General features: G+C 40.0%; 1 protein-coding gene across 2 annotated transcripts in view; it reads left to right on the top strand.

Annotated features, from left to right (window-relative positions):
- LOC110987522 (cytochrome P450 4V2-like) overlaps window positions 1-15,702 on the top strand; it is a 30,339-nt gene that overhangs the window by 10,639 nt on the left and 3,998 nt on the right. For both annotated transcript variants that reach the window (XM_087129779.1, XM_087129781.1), the window contains 8 exons: window positions 853-938; window positions 1,435-1,625; window positions 5,020-5,089; window positions 5,538-5,664; window positions 6,063-6,245; window positions 9,054-9,156; window positions 9,483-9,617; window positions 10,681-10,860. In XM_087129779.1, coding sequence (XP_086985905.1) covers window positions 853-938; window positions 1,435-1,625; window positions 5,020-5,089; window positions 5,538-5,664; window positions 6,063-6,245; window positions 9,054-9,156; window positions 9,483-9,617; window positions 10,681-10,860 — 1,075 coding nt within the window. The remainder of the gene's footprint in view (window positions 1-852; window positions 939-1,434; window positions 1,626-5,019; window positions 5,090-5,537; window positions 5,665-6,062; window positions 6,246-9,053; window positions 9,157-9,482; window positions 9,618-10,680; window positions 10,861-15,702) is intronic.

Below are 15,702 nucleotides of genomic sequence, written 5' to 3'. Positions count from 1 at the left end.
AGCATTGCATTGTTGAAGATGAAACACAAAGTTGAAGGTAAATTCGCCAACCACAATTACCGAGAAAAGCAAAGGAAAAGAATGTCTTTCTTAAGGGCCATAACTAGTCTGCAGATCGACCTCATCTGTGAACTGTCCTGGCAGACAGGAATGCCCTGTGGTCCATGGTGTTTTGCAAGACAAATTAAATGAGCTGTGCTCTCAGTGTAAAAATGAACATTTTTTTTTTATTTTCTCAGGGCAGTGTACTCAAAAGCTGAAACAAGTCCCTTGAATGATACACAAACATGACAAAGTCAGTCACAAACCCCCAAATTGGTCAATTTTGGCAAACTGCAGTACATGCAAATCCTGTACAATACCTAAACATATGCATCCATTTTGGAATTCCCACCAGGGCGAGCAGCCGACTTCAGAAAAAAAAACCCTCCCGGTTTTCAAGTTGGTGGCCGATCGGAATATTGTCTTATTGGACATGTACAGTAACTGTAAGTCGACTGGTTGGTCAGCGGAAACTCGGCCAAGTGCTAATTCAAAGGGATTTTCCCTGCCAAACATTGCTGGCCGATGCACGGAAGATCGGGCGTATTCATGGTGTTGGTAATTTGCATAAAGCTTGCCTGTTGCATTCCGTCCGCGTATCCACTGGGTTGCTAACAGCTCTTTTGTTTGGCAGGCATTAGCATGCTCTCCGTGATTCCATGAAATCCGTCCTGGAACACGTGGGCAATTTGGGGATGATGCCTATCTTATGATATCTGTAAACCCCAGTTTTACTGAATAGCTGTAGTGTGCCACTGTCAGATTTTGAAAATTCATTTCTGTCAGTCTTTTGCATATTTCTTTGATAAGGTATTATTTGGCAGTACCAAACACATTGCCAAGGGCTTCGTATATGACTTTCTTCAGCCGTGGCTTGGCACCGGTCTACTTACAAGGTACACTTACAAGTTTTGTAACTTTGATTGCACTATGGAGTATGAAGTGTGATGTCATTTAGAACCAGTAAATGCTGTACGAACGAATGGAGTACATGTGCATGCGCGCGTTGGTTCGCACTGGTTCTCACACTTCTGGCTTTCACATGCATAAATGAAATGGTCTGCCCATGTTCACTTCACTACTCCATAGAGAAATTTTCTGGGCCTGTTGCTGCCTTTTGACTGATACCAGAAGCATGAAATTGGAACAAAGATTCAGTCTTGTCTTTTGAGACCTTAAATTTACTTTTCTTGAGTTACAATGGGGATATATAGTGTTATCAAGAATGAGAAAGCACTTGTCCTCTGATGTAATGGTGCATCTACTCGTACATGACTGGGATTTTGTATGTGTCCTGCCAGTCATAGTTTAATTGGTGAGTGATTAACTAATTAAAATGCTCTGCACCTGCACCCTTTACTGACGAAATTTGTCCTTTTATCTTCTCTCCAGCAAGGGAAGTAAGTGGTTCCTGCGCCGTAAGATGCTGACACCAACCTTCCACTTCAGCGTCCTGCACAGTTTCCTTACAGTCTTCAACGAGAAGACTGACATCCTTGGAGTGAGATTGAAGATGATGACAGATGGCCAAGTGTTTGATATATTCCCCTTTATCACGCAGTGCTCATTGGATATCATTTGTGGTAAGTACAGTGCACATCTGGATAGTGATTACCAACTACACAGTGCACGAAAGTGCCATCGCGTGGCTGTAGATGTTATTTTGGATTTACAAAAAGTATTCAAAGTGTGAACAACATGCCCAACATTTTGCGAACTCTAATCCTCTAATGGGATGGGGCTTTTGGATCAGCCTATTAATTGCTGATACCTGATGATCTCCTATCTGGCCCCCAACTTTGAAAATTGTTCTGCCAATTGTTGTAGTCTAAGCAATAATTCCAATTAGCAGAACTCCATTATTAGCAGTGAGGACCCAGACATAGTGTGGTGGACAGAGACACACACCTGGCATGCCTGGCTGAAATGTTTCCCAAGAAGGTAGGCCTTCCCCAGGTTATGATGATGCATACGCAACTGATAGTCACATTTGAAGTGGAGGCACCCTTCTTGTTTTCAAGGATGAAATTTAACTACGAGTATCACTGGTTGATAATCGAAACTGCAAAGTACAGTTTGTATGTAGCATGAGGTAATCTCCTCACCAAAGGAAGTCCCTTTACTGAGGATCATACCAACTATCCCTACAGTCTTCCCAGGAATTAGCAACCATGCAGCTGTTGTTGATATTAACCCAGGCCACATCGAGGAGGAAGTAGAGATTTTTTTTCCGACATGCCATGGAATGTCGGCTGCAGGTGTGGTAGGTACGAAGCTGGTCAGCTTTGTCATTGCCATCCATAAAGCAGGTATAGCCCATGGCATGGGAGGTGCTTTCACATGCTTCTTGGTAGCTTTCTTTTCTTCTTCTTGATACCCCTCATGAGGAAGCCAGTACTCATATTTCTATAGCCGTGGTGGCATGTAGAGAGAAATGACATGACTTTTGTGTCCACCACAGGACAATGGTCATTTGCCCTTTTGGCGGGCGTAGGTGGTCCCTCTAGGTGCCTTGCTCATCTAAGTCATGAGCTGGTGCTGGGTGGGGTTGGCCGCTGGGTGCGTGCTGAACTCTGTGAGGAGCTCTCAGAAAGATCTTTTGATGGCTGGCTCTGCACAGGTACTTGTAGGTCTTCTTCTCCCAAATTGATGAGGCAAGGGAGACGGAAGTATAGAGCCGGTCAGAGAACAGTTTATGGTACGTCCCAAACAATGGTTCCATCATCTTCAGGAAGATGTTCAACATCTTCTCCTGGTCCTCTGGATGTACCATTCTGTTGACAATGTAGCCAGAGCAGGATTCACAGACTGCATAGATTTTGAACCCCATCTTGCTTGGCTTCAGGGGCAAGAAGTGCTTAACATTTGCCTTGGTGCCTATTTCACCATGGTCTCATCAAGGGTCAACTCTATCATGGGGACAAAGCTGTTGATGCAGTGCTCCTTCACTGTGTCCCAGATGTGCTCCAGCGGGTACAGAAGACGCACCTTCTTGTACATGAACCTCCCTCCCTTCCGCTTTTTATCCTGTGTGGGCCCTTGGTTGATTTGTGCAGCAGAGAACCTCCCAAAGCAAGTTATACCTTACCTTACCTGTTGTTGCTGGATCATCCGGATTCCCACCCAAGCCCTGATTTTTTCTTGTTTAGCTGTTTTGGCAACTCTGCCAAAACAGTTCTTGTTTTCGTTGATATTTTTTTTTGCTTTTTCGTAATTTTGTGAGAAAGACCTTTTTTTTCTTTTTTTTTGTCTTTTTCACAAGTTCCGTAAAAGACATTCTTTTTGTTCTGTTGTTAGGTTTGAACTTAATCGGACATGTACTTCACGAGATATAGTGCTTTGAAGAGTGAACCTTTAATGTCAGGTTATTTGTCATCTCTTGATGTCATTATTATGGAAGTCATGTCAGTGATCGTCTAGAACATGCATCACCCGTAGCTACCTGCAAGGTGTCAACTTACTGGATACATACATTATTATTATCAATTTCTGACAATGTCAGGGGTTGTGGAAAGGACTGTACAGTCCATCTTAAACCACGCCCCGGTTAAAATACAAATATACAAAATGTAAGATGAAAAATTAAATAAAATTCAACAACTATTTAGAATAACAAAAATGAGATAAAGACATGGTGAAAAGAGAAATACGATATTAAAAAGTAAAATTCCCCAAGAGCCAATAATGTAAAATAAAGCAACAAGTCATTAAAAATACAAACCAATACAGAACATTAAGATCATTGACATAAAAAACAGTAAGCTTAAACTTAAAAGTGAGAATTACATTAAAACAACACTGAAATTGAAAATACGAACAGGTAAAAAAGAGAGTTAACAGGTCAAAAAATCATAAAGGGAGTTCTTAAACACGTTCAGTGACATACTTTCAACAACTTGTTTGGGTAGACTATTCCACTCATTTGCTGTGCGAACAAAATAGGAATATTTAAAACAGTCAGTTTTGGTGAAAGGAATATCTAGTTTTAAGCTGTTATCATCATACATGTACTGTACAATACAAGTGGACGTCATGTTCATCATGTTCATTGAGAAAAAAGCACAGAATCTAGGGTTTATTTGATTTTAACTTTTTTTTGTTGTAATGACATTTTGGTCATTTGGCGTTCCATACAAAGTGATCTCACTTCAGTGCCACCTACTTGTATCACTGCATGCCCTGAGCTTTCTTTGCACTGTGCAATGTCTTTGTTACTGGCAGATGTAACGTGTTCACCCACATAGAAGCCATTACACCAATACACAGTATTATTTTTCTTATTTTATTTAAATATATATTTTTTTTAGCAGGCATCCAATCCACAAAAATATTAATCACGCCCGTCTCAGCATTTCCTTAATATCCAAACCTTGACTACGTTGGTTTTGTTTTTCCCTGCCCCTCCGCTTGTTTTTTTTTTTTTATTCCTAGCCTTCAACCCACAAAAAATATTTAAGTGGTATTGAAAAAAACTACTCCTTTCCCCAATTATAACCTTTATACAATAGGTGACAAGACCGTCTTCGAAAATCAACAAGAAAAAAATTGAACAGTTTTCCCAGTTAGGGTAAAAAAATATCAACATATGGGTTCCCGGGATTCCCTTTTTCACTGGTTTCAGTATGAATATGTTTTAATGATATGCCAGTGCCCCAAAAATGTTCCGGGAAGATATGGCTGTAAATAGTGTGCATCTTCACACATGAGTCTCTTATGCGGAGCTCTGGAAGTGTCATCTGACTTGATGAGAACTTTGGCACTCTGGTCAATCCGACTGAATTACATGTATGTAACATTCATGAAATGTCAACGTTTTATATTTGTTATGATATTTTCATATTTCAATTTTTTTGTGCTTTCTGAAAATGCCGAAATAGCCCGCGGTTGTTTCAACAACCGTCATGCCTCTAGTTACCAGTACATGTATAATGGTGCTACAGATGTATATGCCGGACTTTACACTGGTCCCTTTCACAGAGACAGCAATGGGAAAGAATATCCATGCCCAGGAAGACCGCAAGAATGAATATGTGCAGGCTGTCATCAAGTAAGTTATGCAAGCAAAGCTTTCAAGTTTTTGTTCTCTTTCTTTTGGCTTAATTTCCTTAGTTTCTAAACCTGACTCTATGCAAGTATTCATCAGTAACCCAGTGTTGCTAGGAGACAACTTAACAAGTCCTCCCAAATCGTCCACAAAGCCATTGGCACATTCTTTGCACTCTACATTTCATTGGGACAACAAAACCTATGCAAAGCTAACAAGTGATTGGGCTGTATCTTTCTTTGTAATCCTCCAAATCCACTTGGTGAATTTTAAAAGTATGTTGGATGTTGGGGCTACGACATTTTAAACTTTAATGGTTATGTCAGTGTTATCCTCATTCTGTCCAAATTCATTCCCACTAACACATTAGAATGCTGCAGTACACCACAATTGTGGAAAATAACTTGCATGCTAATTGTAGGTATGAAATATTTTCTGCTGTCACTTACAGAATGAGCGAGTTGGCACTTGAAAGGATGAAATATCCGTGGCTTTGGCCCAGCATGTTGTACAGCATCCTACCCCATGGAAAGCAACATGCTGAATGCCTGAAGATTCTACATGACACAACAGACAAGGTGTATGGTCTAAATCTGAAACAAAATTTTAAAAACTACAGAGTACACAGAAAAAAAAGATGAACGAACAAAACCCTAAAACTTACAGCCCTGTCAAAGTGAATTGCAACAGTTTTGCCTTTTGAGTTCATTTAGAATAGAAATTTTCCTTCGGACAAATGCATTTAACAGAATTGTGTGTGTGCATGGATTCAGGCATTAATACAATGTAGTTTGAAGGATTTTTATTAATGGAAGTAGTTTGTGCTTCAATGCGATTCATCTCTGTAAAGAGCAAATTTGAGCGTCTTGGGTTTCTCAAAAGTTTGTAAGTTCCCACTACTTGCAATAAAGCATTTTGGGGAACAAGGTTTGGATTCCTTTCACAAATCTCCAAGTGTTGATTCCTGTTTTGATAGGTCATCAAAGGAAGATACCAGGAGTTTGTAAAAATGTATCCTAGGGGTCTCAGGAACCCGTCAGCTGACGAGCCCCAGAAGAAACGTCTGGCATTTTTGGATCTTCTGCTTCAAATGAAGCAAGAGAATAAGAGCTTCACATTTGATGATATCAGGGAAGAGGTTGATACTTTCATGTTTGAGGTAAGATTCAACAAAGCTATAGGCCGCCAGTATTAAAGTTACCGTCATGTTGGCTATTTGTCCCCAGTGTTAATTCGTGCTCAACTTGATCTGTTTTTTTGTGTTATTTATTTTGTAATATAAATTGAAAAGATTGGTTCTGGTTCTGTACTGCACAAACACCTCCTTGGTTATCACGCGCAGCTCAGAGTGAGGGACATAGTGGCTAAATTATAAAGTACGCTTTTTGCACAAGGTTGAGAGGGTCCAGATGTTCAATCCTACTTTGGAATGTCTTGACATCAGGAGCAGATCGTATGCTAGGTGGAAGTAGGTTCCATTCCTTTATTGTCCTTGGTTAAAGAGAGTATTGCTACTAAAAAAAGTAACTTTTGAAGTTTTGTTGAAGTTCGGGGGATTAATGATGTGGGGACCAGTATTGTGTCTTGTTGCGTAGGTATTGGTTCCACCAGGTGCTTGCAGATTTGGTGGCGTAATATTGTGGATTTCCTTGTAAATTGCAGTGAGTTTAAGTTGAATTCTGTGGAGCTCCAGAGTGTCCCATTTTAGAGAAGTCATCATGTTACTTACACTTTAGATCTGTTTGTAGGCATCACAAACGAAGCAGGCTGCCCTACGTTGTACTTTCTCCAGGGTGATTTTTATTGTTAAATTAGGTTAGGCTTGCGATTGCACCATGTACACGAAAATATCTCTTTTATGAGTGCAGTTTTGAGTAGAACCGGTGGTGAAGCACTCGATGTTCCAAACAGTATGCTCAGTTTGTCTTCAGGAGGATGGCTGATTGCCTGGCTCTGAGAGTGCTGGTTTTAAGCGCTGGAGAGGATGCTGAAAGTGCACTATCCAAAAGTTAATATCCAAAAATTGTTTGAAACAAAAACTTTCCATGCCCCGCACCAGTTGTCACGAAACCCTCTATCGCGTCGTCAAAAGCGAAATGTACTAATCTTATTTCAAGCCATAAATTCACAGTGAAATGTGTGCTGCTGCAAGTAACAGCGGAGATTGTTAGTCACTACTTACATTCACACACAAATGGCTGTAATGAATTCCCCTGATATCATGTACATGTATATTGATGTTTCATTGACAGCCAATCACAACACAATGACCGGATGGTCCCAGGATGCTACTTACACACAAGGCTTGCGCTTCAAGCCTAGCCGTAGAAAAAAACGGCACTTACACAAGGAAGAAAAAACCTGTCTAAACCTGATAAATGATGTGGTTTAACAAATGAAAGGATAAAGTCCAATATGCATCCAATTTCCTAATGACACCGAGATCAGTGTGCATACCCGGCCGTCACTTTTGCGTTCTCTTGCCAGGTTGGCCTGCATCATGTACTGGTGCATGTACGTGCGTCGAGTTGTCTGTGATATTAAACCCATCCAAACTATTTCTTTCAAGAGTAATCAGTATAGGCAATATTAAAAATATAAATCTATCTTAAATTTTTATTAGGCCTAACTTTATTTTTAACTAATACATTTTATCATAATTTCCCCTTCCCCCAAATATTGTGATTCACATTTTTTGCATCGCGATGCCGTATCGTGGCATTTTAGAATCGCGATTATCGATCCATCGTTAAATCGTTACAGCCCTAATAGTATAATAGTTGGTTGTACTGAAAGACATCTGCCAAGTACATGTACATGTATTGCATGTATTGCCCCAATCACAGAGAGCGTCCAGATCCTTTTGAAGAGATGAACTGTCTTCCAGTGTTTTTATCTCTATATAAATTATAGCATTGTCTGAAAAAAGGCAGACTCTAGATGAAACTACGTTTGGCATGTACTAATGTGCAACAAGAAAAGCAAGGAACTCATCACGGTCCCCTGGAGTACACCTGAAAACACTGAAGTTTCGTCTCACGTCTCGCCCTCCAGCAAGACTCATTGGTTTCTTCTTGTCAAGAAGATCTCAACCCACTCCTGGAGGCTGCTGTGTATTCCAGCATGTCTGAGCTTGTACAATAGTAGTTTGTGGGGAACTTTATCAAGTGCCTTACTGAAGTCTACTACCGGTATATGATCAATTCAGTCTGGCTTAATGACTTGGCAAGATCATTGATAAGTCCAGCCAGTTGATCCACCTTGTCTTAAACCATGTTGGTGATTTGTAAGTACTTTGTGAGAGTCGATATTGTGCATGATGTGCAGGTGGGTTATATGCACAAGAATCTTACATGGAATGGAAGTCAGTGAGATTGGGCGATAGTTTGCTGGATTTGGCCTGTCGCCTTTTTTGAACATGGGAACTATCTTGGTGTTCAGCCAGTCTTCCAGGAGTTCCCAGCTGTCAATAGACTTCTGGAAGATCTTTGAGAGACTGGAGCCAAGCTTGTTGAACAACTCTTTACAATCCTTGCTTTCTTTGATTTTATTTTGTCCAGTAGTTTTCTAACCCCGTTTGTAGTTATCGTGAGAGCTGCAAGTTTTGGACTTGGTTGTGAATTCAGTGGTGGAGGGTCGTTAAGATTTTCTTTAGTGAAAACTGAACAGACCTGTTCATTTAATTAACACTTCAGCCTTGTCCACTGCTAAAAATACCGGTACTGTGCATCCCATCGATGTTAGGCTTGAGATTCCTAACACTTCTTGGTTCATCATTTTCTTGATGTAATGATGTGTGATACACATCAGGGGATGATGGGACATTTTAGCATCTGTAGACTACTCATCAGTTGCCATTGTTGATATCATGGTCTCTTTGGAAATAGAAGAGTTTTATTCTGTACTAATTTTCAAAAGAACCATTCAAAGATGAGCATTGATTGGCTTTTTTGTCTTTTGTTTCTAGGGTCATGACACAACGGCAGCAGGTGTGTCATGGTGTCTCTATCTCCTGGGCCGACATCCTGAGATACAGCACAGAGTACAGAAAGAATTAGATGAGGTGTTTGGTGAGTTCAAAGCATGTGCAATGTTCGTCAGGCTTTCAAATAAAACAGTGGCCAGAGTGGGAGCTACAGTATATAATTTTTGAACCAAGTGTTTTCTTTCTCCCAGCCACCCTCCTGTAAAGGCCTATTGCTTGGCCCCAGTTGACACATTATGATTCATACTTAACAGTGCAGTATTGCGGATATCTACATCGAGGTACTCCAGTATAGCAGTTAATGTGTATCCTTGCCTAATAGGTACTATAGTATTCAGTATTTTATTGGTTAAACTTGTTTGAAGCCTTCAACTTTCAATTTGCGTATACCCAACACTGTTATGTTGCTAGGTAGTACCCAGGGACCTGTCACATCAGACCAGCTGCAGCGCCTGCACTACCTGACCTGTGTTATCAAGGAAACCCTACGCATCTTTCCCTCGGTACCTTTCATTGCACGCGTGCTTGACGAAGACTGTGTGTTGGGTGAGATGCTGAGTGTGATAGAAAGAAGCAGTGTTACATCCACGTAAATTAGTTTTGGCAAAGCCGACAATGTTACCAGCTTTCAACAGTAAATTTAACTTTAACCTTACAGTGCTGATCCAAAGACTGTCTATCCTGAAGTTTTGGAGGATTTGCATGAAAACATGCAAACACACTGTTTTTCTCAATTTTTCTTGAAGCAGTTAACTCAAAACATGAAACAGGTCAGTGGAATTAAAGCTGCAGTAAATTTTATATTCTAAAATGAACTAACTGTAAATTAAAGCCAAAAAATAGTGGTGGTCTACATGTACATGTACTTTCAAAACAGTATTACAGAAACACCCTCCAGTGTCTCTGAATGAATACAGTACAAATAACATGCAAATGCAAGGTGGTACAGTTGGCATAAAGCCTAGAAACTTAACAGCTGGATCTGAGTTCTTAGATTTTGGATTATGTTGGAATCCAAGTATTTGGGAAGAAGCATGTTGAAAATGTCCAAGTATTTGTAAAAGGGCTGGAGTCCAATCTCCAGTTTTGTAAATGTACATGTACAGTACAGGCTGACAGGTGTACTTATCTTTTACACTGCTATGGAACTGCATACTGAAGCTCTTGTATTCCTACTCCAGCAACACCACCTTGATACATGGGCAGTAAGGTTTGATTCCTATTGCTACCTTATATTTCAAGATACATGTACTTATGTTCATGTGTATGTGGAAGGAAATTGGGGACAAAGAGCTCAACTCAAATGCTACATTAAAAAGAAAATACTTGCCAGGTAGACATAGAATCATTGACGAAAGCTGTAATCAAGTTTGTATCCAGAAGTCATCCATTTGAAAGTGAAACCACAAGTAATTGAAATGAAATAGAGCAAAGAGATTGCTGAGTCATTATTTGTATTGCTTTGTAAACTAATAAATCAGTTTGTGACTTGATGAAAAGTAACATCTGTTAGTGATGCACTTCATGTTACTTGAACTGTTCAGTCTGTCTAGGGTGTGAATCCCAATCTCCTGCATGTTTGTTATGTGAATATTTTTCATTGAAACAGGCGGCCACAAGATTCCCAGTGGCACTAACGTTTGTGTCCTGATAAATGCACTGCATCGTGACCCAGATGTCTTCCCAAACCCTGAAGAGTTTGATCCAGATAGATTCTTGTATCAGAACTGCATCAGTCGTCATCCATATGCCTATGTACCCTTCTCTGCTGGAGCCAGGAACTGTATTGGTGAGTGCTGTTTCTCTAATTACATTTCAAAACCCTTGAGTCACTGATGCTTGTTTCATGCACAAAAACATATACAGTTCTAAGACAAATTTGGCAAATTTCGGTAAAATTCATGATCTTATAAAGTGAATGGCCATTCATAGCATGAATGCAAATTTAGATGAAAGATTTAAAATTTGGATGGATTTCAGACAGTGAAGGGGTTTGTATTCTGGTTTATTTGCCTCATCCAGTATCAGGATTTCAGTACCACGAAATACCAAAAAAAAACACACAATAAAAAACAAGATGATCATTGTGTTTATCAGTAGACAAACACTGAGCTGTTTCGGGAAACTTTTTTGGTTTTAGTTAGAACAGGCGGGAATCGAACAGCTGTTGTTTAGTTCACAGTTCAAATTTTTGTGGGACCACTACCTCCTTGCTACAGTAGAATGTGACAATATACGCTTACACGGTTGCCTGCTACATGTTTTTAATTTTGCCAGATTCCCCCAAAATAGCAGGCCTCCGTTACACGCTTTAAACGTACATGTACAAAGCTTATATATGACTCTTACCACTGTAGCTCTTACCCTACGGGTCAAGTTGCTGGCATTTACGGCAGATGGAAACTTTTTCATCAGCCGCGCACAGCGTGTACCGGTATTAACCATGCAACAAGCTAATAGACTATGGATGCAGATATTTACTCTAGTTTTCGATGGGCAATTGTAAACTTTCGCGTTTGGGATTGATTTTTTCCCAATTTTTAATGATTTAAAGGTCTTTTCGTTATAACTTCATCCCTCTTGATGTCATCGGCTCCAAATTTCACACGTGTTAAATGGGTAAAGATCATCATCCATGTCAATTTTCAGCCGATTCGGATAACCTTCACCACGGACATCTATTCCAATTCATTTTTCACAATTTTTAACCAATAAGTAGAAGGCGCTCAACAATTATGTGACGTCTTCAGTAGATGATTTCAAGAATACTGCACCCCCACGGACTAACACCATTGAAAACAAGTTGATACCTATTACCACTCTTAAATAATAAGCCCACTAGGCAGAGTTCATTTAGGCTGCCCTCTTGGTTCATTGCCTCACAGTCTGCATCACATTGCATCTGATTACACCCTAGCCCAGCTAACATTGCTCATGCTGGTGGAATCTTGCATTATTTATTTATTTATTTAGCTTGTTTATACACAGTAACCCATTCAACCGTGTTTTGCAAGGGGCCGTGTTTTATTTATATTATTATTATCAAATTAGATGATAAGATTTAATATGTGAAATTATTAAAATCAACCACGAAGGTTAAGACTGCAGAATACTTGATAATTAATAACTTCAAGTAACAGTCGTCAAATTACAGCTAATTTATACAAAATGTGAAGAATAAAATGCTTAAAAGCAAACTAACTAAGGGGTAAAGAATAATAAAAGAGGGTAAAATAAGTTAAAACGAAATAAAAGTGTGATCAACGTTATTAAAAGCAAACAAAGTAAACGTCCAATATTATAGTGTCAGACGGGTGGAATATATTGAGAAAACTTTCAACATGCCATTGTTATCTCAATATTCATTTTAAAGCTTTTTAGGCTGGGTGCATTTTGGATACTGGCATGCAAGGAGTTCCAAATGGTTGCGCCCCTGTACTCAGAACTTCGTTTAATTAAGGGATTCAGTGTTTGGCTTTGGTACTGCAACACACAGCTTACTTCTTCTCAAATCATAACTTGATTGGACAAAATGAAATTTATCTTTCAAATAGTGAGGCACACCATTGTTAATAATTTTATACATCATGATGGCATCATGTTGGCGTCTTCTGACATTGAGAGGAGTCCAGTTAAGTTCCGTTAGGTTAACACTACCGGTACTCGGAACATTCCAGTCAACATTTTGTATAATGCGCTTCTATCTTGGAGTTTTTGTAGCTTAGCTTGGAGTGTAGCCTCACAGTTTCCCCAGACTACATGTACATCACAATTAGGAGACGATAGCATTATACAGTTGAATTCGGGTGCATTGCGGGACTATGGTTTTGACCTTCTTGATAGCATGGATTCCTTTCAGTGCTTTTTTTCGCACATGATCAACATGGTCACCCCAAAAGAAAGAGTTTTATCTACGATAACTCCAAGATGTTTACATTCCTTTACTCTTTTTAAGGACATCCCATTAATGTTTACATTAACATTGCTGTCCTGTATGTTGCATAGTCTCGATTTGGTAGCCAATAGAATTACCTCTGTCTTCTTAATATTGAGGCTAAGTTTATTATTATTTAGCCAATTTATGACATTAATGAGATCAGCATTGATAACCCTAACAAGCTCATTAACATCTTTACTGGCATAGTAAAGGGCTGTATCATCTGCATACATACTGACCTTACAGTTGCAAACATGTTTGCGAAGATCATTTATGTATATAATAAACAGAAGGGGGCCAAGGATTGACCCTTGTGGTACCCCACTTGGGCAGAACTTGAACTGTTGCCGTTGACCAGTGTTATGTGGGAGTGATCATTCAGATAACTGGTGAACCATTTAATACTATTACTGTCAGCGCAATATAGCTTGAGTTTGCGAATTAGAATGTCAGAATTAACTCTGTCAAAAGCTTTCTTCAAGTCAAGCGTTACCACTCCAGTTATTTTGTCATTTTCAAAACTCTTGAGCCAGTCGTCAGTAACGTTGATCAGAGCTGTGGTTGTGGAATGTAATGGTCTAAAACCTGATTGATATTTATTGAGGAGTTCACTGGCATTCATATACTCATAAAGCTGATCAAACACCGCTCTCTCAAGAATTTTAGAGAAGATAGGCAAGACAGATATTGGCCTATAATTACCAGGTTCACTAATGCCTCCTCCCTTATGGATAGGTATTGCTTTGCCCTTTTCTTGTGGATGGGTTTGAGGCAGAAGTTCTCGTCACTGTACTCGTTATCACCACCGTTGTTGATTTTGCTGTTATGTACATTATTATCGCCGGATATTTGGGCAGCAAGTTTTGGCCCTATGCTGGCAAAATATTCGTTGAGTACATTGGCAATGTTCCCTGGCTCCAATATTTCCTCACTATCCGCACAGATCTTATTAACCACTTCGTGCCGGGGCATTTTTCAATGTTGATGATGCTGGGCTGGCATGACTATCATTTTTTCCGTTTTCAAAATCCTTCAAAAATTCATCATTTCATTTAACGGTCGTTTATAGCCACGTGTTCAAACAAGTCCATACTGGAATTGGGAGGTCTGTACCATATAAGGACAACAACTGGTTTCGACTTCCCCTGTGAAATTTCAATTGCCAGCATTTCAAGTTGATCTATCATGAGGTCTTTTCTCATAGTGTGGTTGACCTTATTATACATTGCAATGCCACCACCATTCCTGTTACGGTCTTTCCTGTAAATATGAAAATTGTGGACATATACCTCATCATCCGTTACGACATCATCAAGTCGGGTTTCACAAAGAGCCATTATGTCAATGGGATATTTCAAAAGAAAGGAATGTACTTCATCAAAATTACCTGGCAAACTTCTGATAATCAAGTAGGTTAGCTTCAAGCCAGGTTTTCTAGATAACACAAAAAAGGGCCCATTGTCTATCCATTTGTGTGATTTTCTGATAGATGCATTCTCTGCTGCTATCAAAACCATTCTGTTGCTTGTGATGGTAGTGGGTGATGAGGCATCTTTGATACTCATATTGATGGAATCACCCCCAGCTCCCTCCGTACCTGTTGATGGTTCATTCTGGTTTTCCGTGCCGGTCCCCAAAAATCCTGCTGATGGTGTCCTCGTACCACGCTGGCATAAGTAGCGTCTTGGTTACGGTTGCGTTTTGGCTGACCGTCGGATCTTCGTAAATTTTGCTGGTGTTTCCTCTGCAATAGATTGTCACGGGTGGAGGAAAGAGATGATGTTTGTAGCAAGAATAGCCTGACCAGTGCGGTTAAGGTGGACTCCATCAGAGCACAAATGTCTCTAGTTTACGTTAGCGTTATCGGTAAACCCCCATCCATGTTGCTTGGCAGCTTCCTGTCAGTATTCGTTGGACTTGTTGATTTTTACTTTCTCGGCAGCAGTTTCTTCATGGCGATGTGTGATACCTGACAGTGCTATACTTTCCACATGAGATGTCTCTTTTGTGGCTTCTGCCAGTGAAATAAATCTGATCATGTATGTCATCGGCATTATCCTAGGTGGTGTTGGTTCCAATGTGTAAAAGATCTGGGTTGGCTGATGCTGCTTTATTTGAGCCATAGCATAAGGGTAGATGTTGTCAATCTTCGCGCCCGGTTTAGACGAATATTTTACTCGCTTGGTGCGCGACAGTCTGTGACCCCTTATGTGTTTAACCCATGGAGTCACTGATGATTAACCCTAACACTCCTCAGTCCTCCAACAGGTGAAGGATTGAGGAGTGTTAGGGTTAAGGTATCAGCATAATTCTTCTGTTTGATAGCTGGTGCCTGATTTGCATACCGTTCTCCTTGTTCTTTTCTGTACTGATCGAGTTGCTGCTGAAAGGTTATGGATTCTGAGGTTGGACTCATTGCCTTCTTATTGATGTCATCTTGTGAGCCCGTCAAGATGTCATAATAGGAATCAATTAACTGCTCTGCGTCATGCACAGTATCGCCATTCGTGCCACTGTCCAGTGAAAGAACAGAAAAACGATTCACTGACGTCACTAGGCGTTCAAGGGTACTCGGAAGGGGCACTCCGACAGGTGGTTCATTTGTTTGTGAATTGGTGGCACACCCTGCTTTGTCACTGTTCATTAGAATATCAATGGTGGCCTTAAGATCTTGGCATTCCTTCTCCAATTGAT

This window comes from Acanthaster planci, linkage group LG19 (assembly GCF_054643075.1).
Source record: "Acanthaster planci isolate LZ-2023a linkage group LG19, COTS_SCS, whole genome shotgun sequence".
Taxonomy (NCBI): Eukaryota; Metazoa; Echinodermata; class Asteroidea; order Valvatida; family Acanthasteridae; genus Acanthaster; species Acanthaster planci.
This window is presented reverse-complemented; position numbering and strand designations above follow the sequence as displayed.